We start from the raw sequence: 22,015 nt of genomic DNA on the forward strand, positions 1-22,015 counted from the left end.
AAAGTTGTTAATTTACTATATGCTCCTTATTTAATGAAAAATATTTTTGATATGGCTTGAATGTGGTTTTGCCCCCTAAACTATACTATATTTGTCAATTTGCGCCATCGATTATTTTTTCGGTAAATTAAGGATACGAATTTGTTAAAAATAGTCAATAAGGTCCCTTACCGTCATATTTTGACTAATTTCATCCATTTCTCCGTTACCTTTCCCACGTGATGCGCACGCGAACCCTTTAAGAATGACAAAATTGCCACTTCACCCTTCACTTTAGCTAAATCCTCCCCAATTAGCCCTAGGGCCTCAATTTTGTAACCCAGACTAGTGGTGGTGCTGAGATGAGGCCCGAGACATCAACCTCGAGTGAACATGGAGAAGTTGTGTTGGGGAGATACTATAAATGTCAAAAAGAGGCATTAATAAGGACATCATGGACAAATTTGAACCCTGGAAGAAGGTTCTATGTTTGTGGCACACAATGGGTGAATTTTATGATGCTTTTGGTTATTTGAATTTGTTCTTTTCTTTTATCCCATTCCATGACTGATGCAGAGAGGTCGACGGTGTAATTTAAGGGAGTGGGCGAACCCAGAAATGTGCGATCGTTCCAAGTAGCTATAAAAACATCAAAATATGAGCAATTTTGAACTACTCATTGTTCAAAAGAATTTGGATAGGTGTTTATCTAAATGCTATGGGTGGTGGAAGCGGATTCTTCTTTTTTGACATGTCTGTTGGAAGGGGATTTGCCTATTGCTTATGTTCTTTCTTCTCCTCTGTAGGGGTTTTAACTCTGTTGGCATAAATTTAGAAAATGGCAAGTGTTAGTGTTGATAAATGGAAAATTTGAGTGAAGGCAATAACTATTAGGATAGAATTAAGTTAAACACAAACAACAGTTTAGATACATCAAGCATTCTATTAATCTGATGGACTAAAATATAAGCTCAATCTATTGAATCAAATGAAAACAAACTGAGAACAATTGTGACAATTTATTAAATAGGTATAAGAGAATTAAGCCAAAACACTTAAGCTTTAATAGAATCAAATCAAGGGGTGTTGACTCTGTTGCTATAAATTTAGTAATGGTAGATGTTAGTGTAGACAAATGAGAAAATTTTAGTGAAGATAATGGCTATTGTTACAGAATTAAGGTCAACAACATAAACTGTACAAACCACAATTTAAATAACCTATGAAAATCTAATGACCTATAAACAGAAATAAGATAACCTAATGACCTGATGAGCAAGTTTGTTACAGAATTAAGATAATCTAATGGAGAAGTAAGTATAGAAGCAGTGATAATCTATAAACAGCTATAGGCTATAGAAGTAGAATAAAGGCAGAAATAACAGGCTATAGGTTATAATTTTGTTCATTACATTTAAAACATCTAATAAGGATATTGTGAATCTTAAGTTTTGTTCAAATTGCACAAAGGGAAATGTTCTCTATGTCAATGATTACTTTGCTTAGTTATTTCCTTCAGACCTGGCAAAGGATGACTTAGAAGGCATACAAAAAAAAAAAAACTGATTGGGAAAACTTGCATGCAGCTTCTTTGCACATTCAGGTGCTTAAGCTAAGCCAATGAAATGAAAAAGGTTCATGCCTTTAGCTGCTATAGTTACTATTGTTTTATGTGGGTTTCCAATATCTTGGGAATTATACCAATTCTATTTTTATAGGTCATTCAAGCAATCATTCTTTGTTGTTAGTGATTTCTGAATCCTGTGAGCGAGCATAAACTAAAGGGCAAAAAAATTGCAAAGAACAGAAATGCTCTCAAACTCATGCCATAATTGCAAAAAATTAAAAACAACTACATGAGGCACTAAGAGCATCCACAATGGACTCCGTAAACCACCTCCTTAGACAAAATTTAGGGAGGAAGTGAGAAACCTCACCTCCAACTATGCTCGTTGTCCAACTCCTAAAATAGGGAGACCTCTAGGAGCTCCTAAATCTGAGGAGAGAGAAAGGACTCCTAGTGGCTCCCTATAATTAAATGCTGCTTTACGTTAATGCTATTTTAATATCAACTATTTATTATTATTATTTTATATAAAGAGGAAGCATTTATGCTAAACTAAAAAAAGAAATATATCATTTATAATTCTCTAAACTAGAGAGTATGGTTAGAGTTAAAATTTTATAAGGAGCTCTTAAAATAGCTTTCTAGTGTTTTTAGCTAAATTTTAACTAAAAAATAAGGAGCATGATTGTGGATGCTTTAAATGAAAAGAAGAGAAAGCTTTTTCGAAATTTAAGTTTAATCTACTTATCATTATAGTAAAACTTCGAATGGAAAAGTTTCAAAATTGAAAAAAAAAACCAAAACAAAACAATGGAGTAATAACACTGGCATCACAAAGCAGATAGCTAAAGAAGCAAAGAAAATACGAAATCTTTCAATAGAGAAATCAAAAAATGACATTGTAAACACATTGCACACAAACACAGATATCCAAACAGTCAAATTTTACATGAAATATTTCAAAAAATTTAGAAGAATGGAAAAGTATTGATATGTTCTGAATTTTAATTAAAGAAAGGACCTACTTGAAGGGGTAAGGTACATGGAAGAAATATAATATTTGAGGGGGTAAGGTACAGTCTACATTTCGTTGATGAAGAGAGGACCTACTTGGTCTAAACAAAGATATTCTTTTGTGACATGAGGTTTGGCATAGTCCAAATAATTTAGTCTTTATCCAAATCTTAATTTTATGAATATAAGCCACAACAACTTGTATGGAGAAATCTCACACAACTGGGGACAATGCCTGAAGTTGAAAACCATACTAATGGCAAGAAACAACGTTTCTGGTAGCACACCACCTGAAATACGCAATGCAACCCAAATTCATGTGCTAGACCTTTCTTCAAATCATTTAGTGGTTGAGACAGATGAGAAGATTGCCATTAACGACATCGTCTCTGACAATGAGGCTTTTGGGGTTGCTGGGATGATTATCAATGACATCCACATTGTAATATCCCAATCCAATGTTTAATCATTTATTTAATTTATATAAATTAATTGAATTATTTAATTATAAAATTACAATTTTGCCCTCAAGGATACTGTCATTTTAGTCACTTTTTAATTCGGTAAAATTTTGGGGAAATGAATTGCACCATTGCATAGAGCACTTCGTTATGAGTTCGTATACACTTAGTGGGCTCAAATCAGTGTTGTAACGAAGAAGTTACGATCAACGGAAGTATAGTGGCACAACCGTAAATAACTCGAAGTTGGATTTTTTTTAAAACTCATATTTTCCTCATATTTTCCTCTCTCTCTCTCTCTCTCTCTCTCTCTCTCTCTCCCCACCAATAACTCTCTCTCTTGCCCGAAACCCTCTCCTCTCTCAAGTCGGCCACTGCCCACGTCCGGCCACCACCGGTCCCAAGACCGGTACCAAAGTGACCAGCTCACTTCCCTCTCTCCGACCCATCCCACCTCTGACGAACCCCCCCAACCACAACCGCCGAAAAAAGCCCAAAACATGCCGCTTTTCACTCAAAACTTCTAACGTCATTTTCGGTGATTCCAACTAACAAATTTGCATGTCCAGGTATGCTTTCTCATCTTTTCAATGTCTCTAGCTGATGGTTGTGTTGGTTAGGATTGATTTTGAAGTTTTGAAACTCGTTTTACAACTCAAAGTTTTGGCCGGTTTTCGGCTTGACTTTCTGGCAAATTCCGGTCACTTTTTGGCCGTGGCCCAAGAACAAAAGTTGCTCCACTAGTTTTCCTAATCATGTAGGCACAGGTAATGTTTGGTGTTTTGATAATTTTTTTGTCGCCGGATCGAGTAGGAATTTGCGGATAGAGAATCGGAGTCCCGGATGCTCCGATTCAATGACTTAAAATTTGAGTAATAGGGTGACCGTCCGATCGTGTGGTTGTGAGCGATCGGACCACTCGATCTGGACCAAACTTCCAAGAAGTGTTTAGTAAAATTTGTTGAACCCGTAGGAACTTTCGGATTGGAAATCAAGGGTCTGGGCCCCGCAAGCTTGGTTTACCGAATTTGGGAAGTTTGGCCACTCGGTTGACCGAGCGTCTTCTGAGGTTATTCCACCATTCGAAATACATAGTTGGACCTCAGGAACTCCTCAATTGTCGTTCACACACTTGGAATCCCAGGAAATCAAGGAATTTATTTTTAAGTTCTCATCCGAAGTATTTTAATTAATCTAGTGTATTCTAGCCCAGCGTATTCAACAGGCAAGACCCTCTCAGGGTCAAGCGGCATTGGATTATCTGTGAGTGGGTTATGTTTTAAATAATAATCATTATTTTCAAGGATGGAACAATTTGCAGAATAAGTTATTTGATTTATGAGTTGTTACATTTAAATGTTGAAATATAATATTTTTATGAAAGTATTAAAAGTATATTTGGATATTTGTGCATTGTGATTATCTTGTATTGTTAAATGCTATTTTCAGAGATACTATCTATATTGGGATATGTGTTGGGTACATGGGGTTGTTGGTAAGAGGTTGTGCAATGAGAGTGGGTTGTGGTTTATGTCAGTTTAGAGTGCTATTAGCACTACTCTATATACCTTCCTGGCTCTTGAATATTTGGATTGGAAACGTGGTGATATGTGATACTTGGATATATTGGAACCCGAGCACCCTTGATGGGGTGTTTTGTAGACCTTTAGCGGTGTTAGTCTGCCGGCATAGGACTTGTGTATGTGTACGAGTATTGAGGATTTTCGTGCTGGTGAGCTTAGTCCCCCTGTTGGACGGCTCGTTCCTTAGCCACATGGTCAATTGAGGATTCTTCCATGTGGTCTAGTCAAACAATCTCCTGGTTGGATTGTTTCCCCGATACAAGTTTGGTAGTGGTCATACTTATATATATCTACGTTGGTTTTGAATGCATGTCGTTTTCAGCATCGTTTTCTAATTGGTGGGGTTATTATATGTTATTTTCAAATGTAAAAAAACTTTATTTTTGTCCACTCACAAGTTTTTTGTTTTGCACCTATTGGGCCTAAAAGAAATCGCAAGCCAACCCATTTAGTTGGCCTATGCAGGTCCCACTTCTCACAAAAGGGCCACAAAATGGAAAAAAAACTGAGGACTGGACTGTGATTCAAAAATAAAGAAAGACCATAGAACCAAATCAGAAGGCCCATCTCTTTTGCAAAAATGGCAAAGTTGTAGAAACGGCAAGATTAAATGGCAATCAACCACTGAAGCAGATCAAAAATAAGAAATGGAAATTAAATGGGGCCCAGCTTCTGACTCACTACTGATCTCAAAAAACCCAGAATGCATAGTCAACAAGATTGGAAAGACTATTCTCAGAACCCACATGACTACCCGATTTAGAAAGTCAACAATTTCTGCAAAGGAGTTGATTGGGAATTAAATGGGAGCATGTCATTTGCAAGAGACTTCTCTGAAACTCTGGGGCTAAAAGATCAAAACCCTTTTTATAAATCAGAAATATTGTTTCTACTCCAGAGAAGGCACCATCTTTCAGAAGATACGAAGTTTATCTTTTCTAAAAAAGATAAGCATGAAACAGGGAGTTGTTCAAAATGGAAAATCAAACTAACCATCACAGTTTGAACTCTCACAGAGGGCAGTTGGAATTCAAGAGGGGTTAGGTTCTCTTTCAAGAAAAATAAGGAAATGATTGTCTTAAAAACTGACCATTGAGGACTTATCGGCCAGAATTGATGAAAACCCTTTCTTCTTTTCATTTTAAAATGAAAGATCTTTTAAATTTCTGCCGCCCATTATTAAAAGCCCCACTCCAAAAACATTTCTTATAAATATAAGAGAGGGTGAACAGGTTTAAAGGACTCGATCATCAAATAAAACAACCAAAAATCAACCAAAGACAAAAACTTAAAACAATCACTTGATCTCTGAGAATCTTCAAACAAACTGAAGCAACCAAAAACTCATTCGAGCAACAAAAGAAACCAGCCATAAATCAAAACTTCCAGCTCAGACTTAGAGAAATAAGTCATTCAAAACGAGATTTCTCTTGTTACAAGTTTGGTTCTGCAAAAGCCAAAACAAGCAGAGTTTGGATTTTTACAAATATGAAAACCTCAACAAATTTATGGAGAGTCCTGATCAGGCATCACAGTGCAGTTCTAGCTCAGTAATCCTCAAGTCCAGCCACTTCTGCCCCTTTCAGACTGAAGAGGCAGCAATTCGGCCAGTTCAAAAAGCCTTCCAAGGCTTGAAATAGATTAAAGCTCTGCCATACTCGAACGTTGGTATCGATTTACAGCTGAGGTTCAGTAGTTGAAGTTGTTGATAGCTCAGTCCAGCATATGTTGACCCAGTCTAGCTCGATCAGAAGTTTCTATCCAGGCATAAATGGAAGTCTAGGGATTTTTTTGTCTTTCTGGAGTTGATCTTTCCCTTTTAAGTTTTGTAAAGGGCACTTCTGCCTAAAACAGTTTACCATCTTATCATTTCTTCTGGCCACAACTACCAGTTTTGTACTGTGAAAAATTGTAAAGTTCTCACCCGTCTGAGGCAAGAAAAGAACTTACTTGGGAGATATTCCTCACCCAAATTCATAATTACTTGTTTAAAAATCAGTAACTTGGGGCCCAAGTTATCTATTTTTAAGAAGTCTGCTAGAATTTTTATTACTAACAGTGGCACGCTCACACTAAAGAAAGTTGACTTGTTGACCAATCAATGGTTTTCAAGGCAATGGGGAACTTTACCCTTCTGTCACAGGACCAAACACAAAACGGGTGAACAACGCCTCCCCAAGTAGTAGATAGACTTGAATCAAAAGGCCAAGCCGAGACCCGAACTTCCAAGCCTCGACTTTTAGTAAGGCAAACACTTACTTGTTTCTATTCTCGTTGAATTTCGTTTTCATTTGTAAACTGAAACACTTTAGAATGCTCTATTATCGCCCATACTAGGGTGAGATGTAAGGCCGGAGGCCTATTATGTAATTGTGTGCTATTACATTGTGCATGCTGCCGTTGGGACTATTCAATTATGTTTTAATAGGTTTAAAAAAATTGGGAAATGTCTGTTTTTATGGGAGACTCTGCTGAAATTTCGGTAGAAAGTCTCATCCCTCTTAGCAAGTAGCCCGACATCAAATTGATGTCGGATAATTTACAGGATTCATCGCTGATTCCTAGGAATTCAGCGCCGGTCCTGTCACACATGTTATCTATAAATTTTGATTCTCTTTCTTTTGTCTTTGTTCCCAAATTGTGTAATACTGTGGCTGATAGACTTGCTAAGTTTGTTTTAGGTAGTATGTCCATAGACGTTTGGCTTGAAAAGGGTCCTCCATGGCTTAATGAAATTGGTACACAGGTGATGAGGGTTAAATTTAAATGATATTCAAATAGATACAGTGATCTTCACACACTTTAATCCTTGACCAAATATACTTATGACTAGTCAACTGCTAGTCATAAGAAACTATAACGAAGAGCACACACACAGAGCATAACAATCTGCACATGCAAGCTTAGAAGATTACTAGCGACAACCACAGCACTTAGAAGGACCCGTCAATCTAGGCATCCCCTGTGCAAGCAACAACTATGGTGAAAGTGTGTGAAAATATCATAATCAAATAAACAGCACACAACAGATAGTGATGACTAGTCAACCGCAAGAACACAAACCCAGAAATGCATGAACATCATGCGATGACTAGTAAACTATCAAGAACACATCATAACAAAAAATAAAAAAACGCACAGCAGATAGTGATGACTAGTCAACCGCAAGAACACAAACCCAAAAATGCATGAACATCATGCGATGACTAGTCAAGTATCAAGAACATAAACCCAGAAAATAACAAACCTGCAAACCAGAAATTGTTCACTCAGAAACCCACCACTGGGAAAAATTAGGGGTCATCAACCGACCAGGCAATCCACTAAGCAAAGAAGATTTTTACAAAGGAACACAAGCAAGCTCAAGAAATCCTAGATCTATTTAAGAAGATAAACTATACATCCTTTGTGCAATCTTCTTCTCCAACTTAGCAAAACCAGCAGCTTAGTCCTTCATGGCAATGACAACTCCTTCTTCAGCTCTTTCATCCCATGACACCAGCTAGCCAGCTCAAACTCAGATAGAAACCAAAAGTTGGATTCAAAGGAAAATGACCAATTTCTTCAAGACGTCATACTTTTGAAGAAATCAATCTTGAATCAGACCTAGATATATATGAGAGAGTGTTTGATCTAGCTAGATACAGATTTCATATTTCAAATGCAATTTTTGAAAAATCAATTTGAAAAACTCAAAGATGAAAAATATGATGGTTTACTCTTAAGGAAGAAGAAGAGAAAGTTTGCAAAGAAACTTTCCAATACTTACCCACAAAAGAGACTGCTGCCAAATAAGGAATTCTTTGGCTTTTACCCCACAAAAAGGGCAAGAGAAATACAATAGCACAGTAGCAACATAGGAAGAAGCTACCAGAGAGCCAGGTAGAAAAAAAAACAAAACAAAACGAAACAAAACAAAAGCAGAAAACCCAAAAACAGTAATACAAAACTAAGCCACACGCCAGCAGGAGAATTAAGGAGGACCAGGAACTTAAAATGCCAATTTCGGATCTTCTAGACCAACGCATCTCCCCACCCACAAAACAAGAAGCAGGGGAGGTGGTCTCTCTTTTGAACATCGCGTTTGCATCCTTGAATCCCAGTCCGCAGTCTCGTCCAACAATGAAGAAAGTTTCTGAGCTCCTTTCATCAACTCAGAGGCTGCATTTGTCAAAGCCATTACATATGACAACATGTGGTGAATTGCTTGCTCTTGATGGTTTCACTGCCTGATCAGGACATGCGCTGCTTTTCATTTGAGTCTGCTTCATGTTGCTATTAGCCCAACCCTGTCAAGCATTCAGTAATACTTCACTCGCAGTGCTCTGTTTTAATGTAAAGATTAGTGATTCCTCAACAAAAAAAATAAAATAGTGAACGTACACTCAAAATACAACAAAATTATAATTTATAGGACAATTAATCAACATTTGCGATAGGTTGGGCTTTTCGGTGGAAGGCTCGTGATCAGCTTTGGACTTGAAGATGACCAGCCAAACAAATGGAATAGGGAGTTGGAAAAAATTGTACACCAAAAACATATCAAGCAAGAATATTTTGCTGGATTCTATATGAGGCATGTGTTCCAGTCTCTCTGGAACATGGACTCAACTAATTGGGTCCCCATTGCAGTAACCTACGGATAGCTGGCTTTGGCATCAAGAAGCAGGGGAAGTCTTCTCTCTTGTTGTGACGATAATACGTTGGCATGACAATCTCGTCAAACAATGAAACAAGTTTCTCAGCACAGATTTTTATTATAGCTAGTTACTCTATTTTAAAAGTTCTTATTTTAGTCCCTCAAACGTTCAAATCAATCAATAGGTCCTTTATATTTTGGTCTCACATCAATTTGGTCTTTGTTGTTGCATTCCAACAAAACTTTGTTAAAGCTAATCGCGTATCATAACATGACCAACTTATTTCATCAAAATATAGCTCAATTTAGTCCTAGAACTCAAATTTTTGCTCAACGAACTCATCTACTTTCCATTCAAGGTTTCACATTAAGGTTTCATCAAGGAGAGTACATAGCCTTGTTGAGCAATATATGAAATTTTTTTCCTTTGTTTTTCAGGGTTTCAATTTTTTCATCCAAACAGAGGGTTAAGAATCACATTGATTGATTCGAAAGTTTGAGAATTCAAATGAGGACTTTTGAAAAATTCAAGGACCATTCATGACAAAAACCTTTCTTAGTATCTTTCTATTCGGAGAGGCTACATTTGTTGAAGCTTATTACCTACGATATACCATGTGACATAGTGTTAAGCATTCAGGTGGGACACTTCTGAACCCCTATGTCACGCAAATAGTAACTTCTCACTTTCCATCAATTTCATTTCAGTACGTAATTCCAATATATTTTTCTCCCAGAAACATCAAAGTCGAGGGACCATTGATTAAAGAAAAGTCTATGAGAAAGCTGTGCATACTAAAAAACAAACATAATCGAATTAGTTTTCCAATCATGTGCATTGAGTTGAAGTTATCTTGTCAATTCTTAGTTAAAATCGATGAAAACGCTCATTTTAAGGCCTCTCAAACTCTCAATATATAGCAGCCAAGTCAACTGATAAAGACAACGAATATATAGGTTTCTATTTAAACCCTGTAAATCTCAAGTTCAACCAACAAAAATGTCTTGCACATTATTGTCTTAATTATTTATGGCAAACAAAATTGTATAAAACAAATTTAACCTCAATTACTTCGTCTTGGGCAGCCTCTCTATATGAAATTTGTTGGGCGAACTTGAATATTTATATGGTTCAATTAAAACATCTATAAATATATGATAGAAATTGTGTTCTTGACTCATGGATGTAATAATAGGAAGGAGAAAACGGCACTCAAGTATCAACCTCATTTCACTAAAGTTCAGGGAAAACATGCAGATTTTCCAAATTTAATATTGAATGTATCCTTTCTGTATGAATGAATTCCAGTATTGAATTTATATCTCGCATGTGATTTTTTATGGCATTAATGATATTTGTGTGATAATGGAATGATAAATTGCGTGCTCATTTGACTAGTACTTCCAGGTAAAGTTAGTGAATACAAATACACATTTTGCGTGTGTGCGAAACTTATTCAAGATAATGGAATGATAGATTGTGATGAAGTATGGATAATATGTCTACCCCAAACTGGAGTTTTTGGATTTCTCATAAGTAAGCAAAAATACGTTATATGGTCTGTCCTGTGTTCTAAATAGCTTACTAGATTTTGAGGCAAGTAAAAGTCCCGTCTTTTATTTTTTGTATTTTATATTTAATGTTATTTTATTTTTCAGTATTTAGTTATTTTTAATATACAAATTGACCAACTTACCCTCATATTTAACGACAAATTGAATGAAATGTTGACGATTTAGATGGCAAGGAGGAAATTGGTGAAAATAAAAGTTCATACTCTTAATTTTTTATAAAATATATATATCATTAATGCCGTACCGGAAGCAACTGAAAGAAAGTTTTGCAGAATGAAGATGTAATTGGCAAAATATGAAGTTGCTATCAGCCTTCCAAATTTGCCAACAAAGGACACATTTGAAATTCCCAAAGTAGAGGAAGAGCAAGTTGCAAGCCAATTTTTTTTAAAAACATTAAATCCCACCGAAGAAGGACAATGATTAACAGCACAATTCCATATAGAAATAGCAAAAGGACAATTCGTAAATAGACACTTTACTGATTCCGCACATCATGTTGACAAATATTAAGAAGGGTGGGCTAAATTTCAAAATAGAGTGGGTTAAATTTACTTTATGTACAAACCTACTAAAAGGATAAAAAACTCAACGGTATAAATGAATCATTTATAACAACAACAAAAATACACCTAACTATGAGTGAAACATTCACTTCAACTGAACAAAAAACTTCATTACTTATGAGTGTTAAGAAGTTGTTTTATTTTTTTTTTTTTGGATAAGCCCAACGCATGTTCAACCTAGAAATTGAATTGGGGTTTGAGCTTTGGCATCCATAATGCCAAAAGGAGAAGAAAAAACAAATTATTTTGACTTGAGTGGGTTGTTCGGTAGAAGAGAGAGAATATGTTAGAAAGGGTATAATTGAGTTTTGTTTTTAAAAATATATTTTAACTTGAGTGGGTTGTTCGGTTGAAGGGTATAATTGAGTTTTGCTTTATTTTGACTTGGTGATGTGGTGTGCTATATGTATTTTGGGCTTAAAAAAATTAAAAATCGCTTGGACTATGGTTCGTCACTTACATTTTTTAATCTCAATGATTAGACCTCAGGAGTATATGTACAATTTAATCTTCAAAGTTGCCTTGTTATTAGAAGAATTTTTTATTTATGACATTAGCAATTTAAACAGGAAATAAACAAAATATATAACTTTTATGAAAACAATTTAGAACTTCAAAGAGGCTTAGAAAAGTTTTCAAAACGTTAAGAAAATTTATGAAAATATCAAAAACCTCACGAGATGTTAATGAAAATACATCTTTCAGAAATCCCTTCAATTTTCCTCCCCCTATTCTTTTCTTCTTGCTAGCTTTCCCTCTGTATTTTAATACTCTTTCCCACTGACAACGCTGAAACGTATCCCGAATTTCTCTCCAATCTTTGTCCGCTTTCTCAACAAGCATTTTTCGACCTGTCAACGCAACGGTACTGCTACACCTCACAGTCGTCTTCCACATGCATCGAATTTACCATATTAGACTCTGCATCTCCATCCACAAAACATGCACCTCTTATCCCACAAAACCCAAATCTGACCAGTGGCAGTTCCGTACTTTCAACAAAAGTCCACGTCACTCTGCCCGCCTTATAAATACCGTCACTAGATTTCACAATCTTCTTCGCTGCTCTTTATGTTGTTTCAGTCTGAGCTCGCAAGCCATTTCCGATTGACAATTTCCCGAGAAAATCACATTTTCCGGTAAAGTATTATCTCGGAAAATCTTCAGTTTTCTGAGAATTTGCATTCTAATTTCTGTTTGTCTTTGAGTTTGACCTTTTTTTGTTTTTTTTGTTTTTGGGTGTGTGTTTTCTTTTTATTGGATGGCAAGGAAGAAGGTCGGGAAGCTCGCGAAGCTTGAGAAATTCGGAAATGGCTCCTCCGATCCTTTCCTTGGTTCTGCCCTCCGAGACTGGTCGAGTTCTGAGTATTCAATCTCATACAGTCCAGGTATTGGCGGTTTTTTTTGTGTTTGGTCACTGAGAAAACTGAAGGGAAAAAAAAAAAAAAATGCCAAACTTGAATCTTAAATTTCCTCTAAAAGTTAAAACATTGAATGTATCCTTTCTGTATGAATGAATTCCATTATTGAATTTGATATCTCGCATGTGATTTTTTTATGGCATTAATGGTATTTGTGTGATAATGGAATGATAAATTGTGTGCTTATTTGACTGGTACTTCAAGGTAAAGTTAGTGAAAACAAATACACATTTTGTGTGTGTGCGAAACTTATTTAGGATTTGTATGGCATATTAGATTGTGATGAACTATGGATAATATGTCTACCCCAAATTGGAGTTGTTGGATTTCTCATAAGTAAGCAAAAATACGTTATACGGTCTGTCCCGTGTTCTAAATAGCTTACTAGATTTTGAGGCAGGTAAAAGTCCAACAACAACGTTTCAAGAGAAGAACCAAAACTGCCATAAACTCTTATTCTCATATCAAACTTTCATACTGCTTGATACAACTGAAGAAACACAGGTCCTCCTTCTAATGTTCATCCCCCAAATTAAATGCTAATATGTGAACCTAAATTACAATTAATCCATCTTTATCTCTTTGACTCTCAATTCATTTAACCACATTCTAAATGTAATTACTTATCTACTCAATTAAGGAAACGTCTATATTACTCTCAACAGATTTGCTGTGTTTTTTGAATTGGCCTTTAGTCCATATGAAAGCTATATGTATGTGACGTATAAATTATTGCGCTAGTACCTATATTTTTGAACAGATATGAGCCATTATTAGACCTAACATCCATATATTTTCTCTTTGTTGTGGTTTTCTGGGAAGGGACATGACATCACCTCATTTTCCTTCTTTTGCTAATGATACAGGCAATTTGTCTGTTTCGTGCCACCAAGTTCTGCCCTTGACATGTCCTGAAATATAATGATTACGTGATTCCAAATTCCAAATTTGTCTGTATCGTGTCCCTTCCCTTATTTTCTCACCTTCCTTGAAGTCTATGAGCCATAATTGCCTGCCCTGTGCATCTTTCCTGGTCCTAATTTAAGTTGGGCCTTGTTGTTTCCATAAGTAAATATGAATATGATTTGAGAGTGGGTCAGGGATATCTACCTGTACTTTGTAGATTATGTTTTAACCTTACATCATTCGTGGTCTTTTACTTATGGTTAGGGATATGTGGGGAATAAGTCAGCTGTATTTCCCTTGCAACTATTAGGCTATGATGTGGATCCAATTAATTCAGTCCAGTTCTCAAACCACACAGGCAAGCTGCTTCTACTTCCTTCAAACAGTCTCAGAATTTTGAGGCCTGATATGCGGCGTGATGCCATCTGTGAACCTGTATAAAGTCAAGCATGATGTCTTAGTTTTAATGGAGGTAATATCCTGATTCAATATACCTGAAAACATTTGCAGGATACCCAACTTTTAAGGGTCAAGTTTTGAATGGACAACAGCTATGGGAATTGATAGAAGGCCTTCAAGAAAATGATTTATTATACTACACTCATTTATTAACAGGTATATTAAATTATTCATGGATTGCTTTTGAAGATCTGGTCCTGTATAACATGGTAACAATTAAGTGAAAGTGTTATTCTGACTTTTTGCCATTGGAAGAAACAAAGAAGAGAGAAAAAATAAAGAAGGGTAAAGCTGAATGCTTAGGAATAGGACTGGTGGTTGCAATGTTGGTGCTAAGCAAATCAATAGATCTATGCATGAATATAGCACGATCTGGACCTATATCACACAGATTAAAATTACATAAAACACGCTTTCCAAAAGTCTGAAAGAAATCATTCTTATAGATATTAATGAAATAAAGCAGCCAATAATTCCTTTTATACCTTTCTATTGTCACCAGTTCACTTAGCCTCATTCTTTCTTTGGTTCTTTGATTTTTTTGGTTGTATTTTTAGAAAAGAAAAAAAAAATTTGATGCCATTGTCATGAAGTTAATCAGATTCAACTTCTCTGTCCTGTCTTGTCTTTTCCCCATCTTCTGCATTAAAATATGCTTTGGAGACTTCAAAACAGTTATTGGTGTGATTTCCTTGTTTGGGAGGGCTTATGCAACTGTTCTGACCTCTGAGTTGACGATGGAAAGAGGTTACATTTTATTTAAAACACTTCTATAAAATAAAATAAAAACTTTAAATTGGGGAAAGCATCGTAAAATCTTTGATATCTTCTTATAGTACTACCTTTACTTTCCTTTGAAGTGTATGTGGCTTTGATCTAGTTGATTTTTGTGCAGGTTATATTGGTTCAGTTTCGTTTTTGAGCACTGTATTGGAGGTTGTCAATAAACTTCGCTCTGTAAACCCAAAACTTAAATATGGTGAGTGGATCATGAATATCTCAGAAGTCCTTGCCATCATCAAATATGTATACTAATCCTTTGTATAGCTGCGGTATTTTTATTTTGTTGGGGCACCTGAAAATGTTAATCTAACTTACTAGCGCTTCTCCTTCACACTTTCGTTGTTGTATCTGTTTGGTTAACTTGATACATATGGATTATTATTTGCTTTGCTTGGTCGTACATGTTATAAGATGCAAGAATGCAAAATAACTGGTGCATGGCCATATGTTTTAATTAGAACATTGCTAAAATTGTAAAAATTCAAGATTCTGTTGTAACAATGTTGCTAGAACGAAAATGTAATTTTTTTTTTTAATGGGGCCATAAAGATAAATTCTTCTTGCTGACTTTGATAAGATTTATTAAGTCAGTTTACTAGTGAATTTTGAGATCTTACAAACTTATCTTGTATATTAAAGTTATTGGCTTAAAAATTGTAGTAACCATCATGTCAAGAGAGGGACATAATAGGAATATATTTGGAAAGCAGAGTTGTGGAACATATGGCATAGAGTAAGCCCTTTTTGTTCTTTCACTCATGAGTGGATGCCTTGCAATCTGTCATGATCATTTTGAGTATGAGGGCAACAGTTGAATTCTGCAGATTTGTGGCTCCATGGAATGTGATTGTTCATCTTCTTCTCTATAGAAAAAAATAAACTAATGTATTTTTGGGTCATATGCATTTTTCATCTTTGTTATGATATAATTCTTGCTATCCTTTCCTTGCCCAGTCTGTGATCCAGTGATGGGTGATGAAGGGAAGCTCTATGTCCCTCCAGAATTGGTATCAGTATATCGAGAGAAGGTAAGCAATATGACTTGTCTATGGGTGCATCATGGAAGCATATCTATCATATTCTTTGCATATACAAGGGTGGAGAAGATTTTTAATTATTAGCATGTTAGTAGTTTGACAACTGCTCAAACTTGAATTTATGTCAAACCAACATCTGTATGTTTGTGTTGGATACAAATCGACTTTCCTAAGAATTTAATCTTGAATTTTTTCCTTTCCTGTAATTTTCTTGATACAAAAAGCATTGACGTTGGTATAGTAGCTTGATAATGAAATTGATTTAATAGCTATTTCTGGTAATGCATTGTATATAAGGTTGTCCCAGTAGCTTCAATGTTGACTCCCAACCAGTTTGAGGCAGAACTCTTGACTAACTTGAGGTAATTTCTTATGCCACAGTATAATGATAATCAACATTGCCTCTTGTAGTTAAACAGCATCTGGTTTTTCTTGTGGTGCATTTGCTTTTTTCCCATTTAGGGCCAATAAATGAAACTTTATACAAGTAAAAATTAAAAACCTTACTTTTGAGTCCTTTTTACAAATAACAGGTGAAATCTTATGCTGTAACAGGATTGAGTCTGAAAAGGATGGTCGTGAAGCTTGTAACATTCTTCATGCTGCCGGACCGCCAATGGTACTATTATTTAGTAATGTTTTTAATTTTTTTATATTTCACTGTACAGGTCCTGAAATGCTTGCATTCGTGTTAATATGACAGATTTTGTTATGGTCTTGTTTTGTTTCTCTCCCTAATCTCTGTATCCTGAAAAACTATCATTGATTCATTGGTTATGTTTTCATTTTGGGATTTTGGGTTCTGGATAAATTTTTGTATCAATAGTGAGCCACTGTTATTTGGTATCTTATTAAGTTGCAAGTTGGTTAGGTGAATTATTTTTATTTGTTTAGAGATAGAGATAAAGAAAATCCAGTGCTGCCACTTCAAGAGGCTTTCGATTTCTGGTTAATACTGGTGTAGAGCATTTATTCAGAATCACAAAGCATGCGTGGGCACATTTGGTATTTCAATGCAAATAATTAAATCTGTTAATGATATAAGAGTTTTAGTATTTCCAAACTAATTCATGTACCTTAGTTAATATAGGGGCCCATACAAACTTTCCTAGTGAATATCAGCTTTGCTTCTCTATTCTCTCCTTTTCTTTGTTGAGTCTTTGTTGTTTTAAATTATCCTTTATCCTTACCCTCTGCATTTTATACGGTAAATCTTTTATAGTTACTTACTGAATATTCACTGTACTGATCCTGATATTCACTTGTTGTGTATCATATTATTTTTTCAATCAAATTGAAGCCGAATTTTGGGGGATATAGAATTACTTGATTGTGCACTTCTAGTTAATGTTAGATCTGTCTCTGTCCCTGCCTGTCTCTCAGTTTCATATTTTAATGCGTAAATTTGATCTATCTCAGGTTGTGACTACAAGCATAAATATAGATGGTAATCTTTCCTAATTGGTATTCATTAGAGGGTACTTGCTTGGTGTACATGTGGAAACTTGTTTGTGCGTTTCTATTTAATGTTACATCTGTTTTGCTTGTTGTACACGTGGAAACTTGTTTGTGCGGTTCTATTTAATGTTGCCTCTCTCTCTCTCTCTCTCTCTCTCTCTCTCTCTCTCTCTCTCTCTCTCATATTATAATGTTAGTTTGATATATTGTAGGTTGTGCTTACAAGCATAAATATCAATGGTAATCTTTTTCTAATTGGTAGCCATCAAAAGGAAAAGGTGAGTTCTTGTCTACGAATTAAATTACACTTACGGTTTGGGATTTTTTAGTTGGGCTTAAAAGTTGGTCATTCCAGTGTTTAAAAAAAATATATGTTCTTTTAGAATTTCAAAATGTGGTCACTGTTTTGGGAACTTTTATTGCTGGAATACATTTTACTTGTCAGATTATGCTTCTTATTTGAATGCTTAGTTAGATATTACATTGTTGTGCCCTTTATTATGTATTCTTCCACAGAAAAAAAGGGAAGTTTGATTCTTTTCTTGTATGCCAAAAGCTTCTAAATGGTCTGTTTTTTATACAAATTTTTGTGCTGACCTTTAATGATTCCTGCCAAAAGCAAAAACCTTTTATGATTTTTCCCTAATGAAATAAATTTAGACTTTATTATAGTTTGTGGCAAGATTTCTTTTGACAATGTGCTTTACACAATTTTTACTTTAATTATGTGATAGGGTCTGTCTCCTGAGCAATTCAAGATTGTGATTCCTAAAATTCCTGCATATTTCACGGTATGAAAATTTCCTCTTTAATTTTTATCAGCAAAGCTGTATTCATAGTTCTACTAGCACACAAAGAGGAATATCCTTTACACTGTACTGTTGAATACTGCAATGAACTGATGTTAGAATGTATATATATATATTTTGTTCGTTAGTTCTATGTCCCCTAATTTTATCTTTTTGCTAGTTTGAACCATTTATGAAGACGTTACTTTATAATTATACAACAGCATATTAGAACATAACCTGCCCTATTAGCCTTGTTTTCTGATCCATGGTTTTTACAGTGTGACTTTCTAATCCCTTAATCGGATTGTATGCAGTCAGTTAAATGTTACCTTTCCAATTAAATATACCCAGTCAACTACTTCATTAATGGGCACCTGGATGGCATCTCATTTGAAGAAAAAAAGGATTTCTAAAGGTTGCTGATTTCATGTTTAGAGCATATTGTTAATCATCTTTTTTGAACTCTTAGGAGAAACTCATGTTTTTCTTTGACTTTTCCCATTCTGATTTTACTGGATAAAAATCTGGAGACGTAGTGCCAATTCCCATACTGTATTTATGTTTAAATTAACTCAAGATTTTTGGGGTTTTACTTGGAGAGAAACAGACAGGGAGGGACAATTAATTTATGTGGCCAAAACCAAAAAGACACAAGGGATTCCTTCTTCATAGTTTATACTGACTTCATGATGGATTTGATTTGCTATCTTACCTTACCTTATAGGATTGATGACTTAATTATCCTAATTTAATAGCTTTGGATATGTAGTTGGGGACCCTGGGGTAAGATCAATTGACACTGGCATTAAACTTGCGAGTTTTACTTTTTATAAGATTCCTTCTTTACTAATTCAAAAATTGGATTTAATGTTGTGGTCCACACAATTTGTATTGTTTATCAAATCTCTGATAAGCAAGTACTCCGTCAAGGTTCTTCTATTCATAACATAAATATGTATAAAGAAAATACTAATTCTAAACAATATGGATGGAATAGTTAGAGATACTGGATCAACTTGAAAGTTGAGCTGCATGGTGAGCATAGTTAAAGCTTCAAGTTGAAAGATTTGATTACCAAAAAGAATCGTATATATGTATATATGCCGGCGTCAATTGATCCTGTTGTTATCTAGTTTATATGGTAAAACCAGTTGTATGATTGACAAATATGTGCATGAACTTGTAGGGAACAGGAGATCTTACAACTGCACTTCTACTTGGGTGGAGCAATGTAATTCCTTTAAACTATGTTTTGGCTTTGATTCAACTCCTGAGCCCTTCTTTCCAATATAGTTCTGTATCTATAAATGGTTGTTCTTTCTACCCAGAAATATCCTGACAACCTGGACAAGGCAGCTGAGCTTGCTGTATCATCCTTGCAGGTATTCCGTCCCTTCCCCACCACTTTTCTTGTTTCTTTAATTGCTAGTGTTCTTTCATATAAGTATTTCTGAATGATGTAAAGTTCTTTTGAATTCCACCTTGGACTAAGTAGGAGTACAAAACATATAAAGGTACGACATATCAATATATAAAGAGCATAACAGCATTATGGTCTATTTTCTGAATACTATTTTTGTAAAGTGTCTCACGATATATTTATAGAAACATTTTAGTGGAAATTATTTATTCTATGATGTGTCATTACATGTCCTGCTGGCTGCTGCTAGGTATTGTGTTAGACGCGACATGTACACGGTAGTTGTAAGATATGCCTGATAAGCTAGATAAATCGATACCTCATGGAAATTAACAATGCTTAGAAAGAAAGAAAAAAAATATATTCCGCATGTGATAGGACCCAGCTATCTCAACCTTAACTCTATGCTTATACAGGAAACCAATCTTGATATTATTGTAACAAAATCCAAAATACAAGCCGTCTTGCTTTGCACAACTAATCAGTATTTGTACTGACTTGCAAACTAAGACTTAGTTAAACCAACTCACTGAATAATTCTCCACTAATAACCAATACATCTAACAACATGACACGTGTGCCACTAATAACATGCCAACTTATAGGACTCTATCAGCATGAGTAGCAATTTTTCTTTTGTGAAGTTACCTGAACTTGGTCATTATTTAATTTGATTTACCCTAGTAAGGATCAAGTTTTGGAGGCCTGTGTGGGGGAATACAACTAGAATAGAATGATAGTTGCAGGCCCTGCTGGTTAATAGTTGGTACAATCTGGATGTATTTCCCTTGCTTATTCCACCTGGTGGCAAAAGAAACTTTTACACGGATTTATTGTCTCTGGTTTAACCTTATCACCGATCCCTTTATGTGAGCCATGGTTGGCTGATTCTGTGTTTACAATCAATACTTACAGGCCCTTCTACAGAGGACAATTAACGACTACAAAAGTGCCGGCCATGATCCCAAGTCAAGCAGTTTAGAGATTCGATTAATCCAAAGTCAGAACGACATTCGTAACCCCGAAATTAAATTCAGAGCTGAAAGATACACTTAAAATGTTTGACATGGTATATGTAATTTACCATGATCGTTTGAAAACTGTTACCCAATGCTATCACCATGAAAGTTGGATACATTTTCTTTTCTTTCGAAATATGCGCATGGATATAGGCAGAGATGCAGCCAACTGACAGATGCTCATCTTTTTTGTTCCATACTTGTTAGGGCTTCTGGTTTTGATACTTTTGGTGGGGCAACAATTTGGACAAATTTACTGCTCTTGGGGTATCCTTATTAAGGATGGTAAATTTGTTTTTTTTTGGGCGGGAAAAAAAAATTGCCAGTCAGTTGAAGTGAAAAGTAAACTCCACGTTTAAGTGACTTTTGACGCACAAACATGTGGATTTTATTAACATGAAAAATTATATTTACATATTTAAGTGGATTTTTGACACCCTTCTCTCTCTCGCTCTGACTTTGATTGGGTTGCCATCTCCCTTCAACACCAACCCAATCTGTTATATTTTTCTTTTCTTTTCTTTTCTTTTTTTATAAATATTTTTGTTTAAAACTTATGCAAGAAATTTTCTAATTCTCTCCTAAATTTAAGAAAAAAAATTCAGGAGCATTAGTACAATACATGTTCTAATTTGAGGACATCATAATATATTATTGGAATTTAAGGGAAAAAATACAAATCGGGGTATAATTGAGTAACCATTGCCACAATTTAGCCTTGAAAATTATTTAAAAACTCTGTATTTTTTTGGGTATTAATATGATGAAAAAGGTGCACCTATAATATCCTTATTTTAAAAAAAATAGAGGTATTAAATTATATACATATTCTTAGCATTAGTGATATAAATAAACCCTATACAATTTAATTTCTATAAACAAGTCCACACAAAAATAACTGGCCTTATTGAATTTAATTTTGATTATTAAATTATGTTGAGAGTTTTGGATTTTTTTAATGAGATTTTGGAGTTGGGTTTGTTTTAAGAAATCTATGATAGTTTTGTAATTTATAAAAAGTTCGAAGCCTTTTTGTTATGTTATAAATGGACTTTGGGTGTGTTTTTAAAGTTCATTTTATATAGGATTTTTTTAATATATAATTTGAACCCCTATATTGGGCATAATAGTGAAACTCCCAAAAAAATATGTATAATATCTTGACTTTAACATTACTCCCTGAACCCTCTTTTAATGAACCATAACCATAACCAATTATTATTACTGTCAATTTTACATTGTGATCGAACACGCATGACACTTTGATAGTGTGTGTGTGTGAGAAACTCTTCCCCACCCTATCTCTTGCATTCATAACAATTTAAGAATAATTTATG

General features: G+C 34.9%; 1 protein-coding gene across 3 annotated transcripts; it reads left to right on the plus strand.

Moving 5' to 3' along the window:
* Window positions 1-12,140: 12,140 nt before the first annotated feature.
* LOC117622357 (pyridoxal kinase) lies at window positions 12,141-20,975 on the plus strand. 3 transcript variants are annotated; one of them, XM_034353011.1, is made up of 13 exons: window positions 12,149-12,523; window positions 12,658-12,772; window positions 13,976-14,069; window positions 14,222-14,326; window positions 15,066-15,149; window positions 15,908-15,981; window positions 16,288-16,352; window positions 16,546-16,609; window positions 17,661-17,726; window positions 18,183-18,239; window positions 19,426-19,470; window positions 19,568-19,621; window positions 20,575-20,975. In XM_034353011.1, the coding sequence occupies exons 1-13, from the start codon at window positions 12,456-12,458 to the stop codon at window positions 20,713-20,715; spliced, it is 1,032 nt and encodes a 343-aa protein (XP_034208902.1). In that variant the 5' UTR covers window positions 12,149-12,455; the 3' UTR covers window positions 20,716-20,975. The 3 variants fall into 3 exon arrangements, with proteins under 3 accessions (XP_034208900.1, XP_034208902.1, XP_034208901.1); XM_034353010.1 differs by having other exon boundaries at window positions 12,150-12,523; window positions 12,654-12,772; XM_034353009.1 differs by lacking the exon at window positions 13,976-14,069 and having other exon boundaries at window positions 12,141-12,523; window positions 12,654-12,772.
* Window positions 20,976-22,015: the final 1,040 nt, after the last annotated feature.

The sequence above is a fragment of the Prunus dulcis genome, chromosome 3 (genome assembly GCF_902201215.1).
Source record: "Prunus dulcis chromosome 3, ALMONDv2, whole genome shotgun sequence".
NCBI lineage: Eukaryota > Viridiplantae > Streptophyta > Magnoliopsida > Rosales > Rosaceae > Prunus > Prunus dulcis.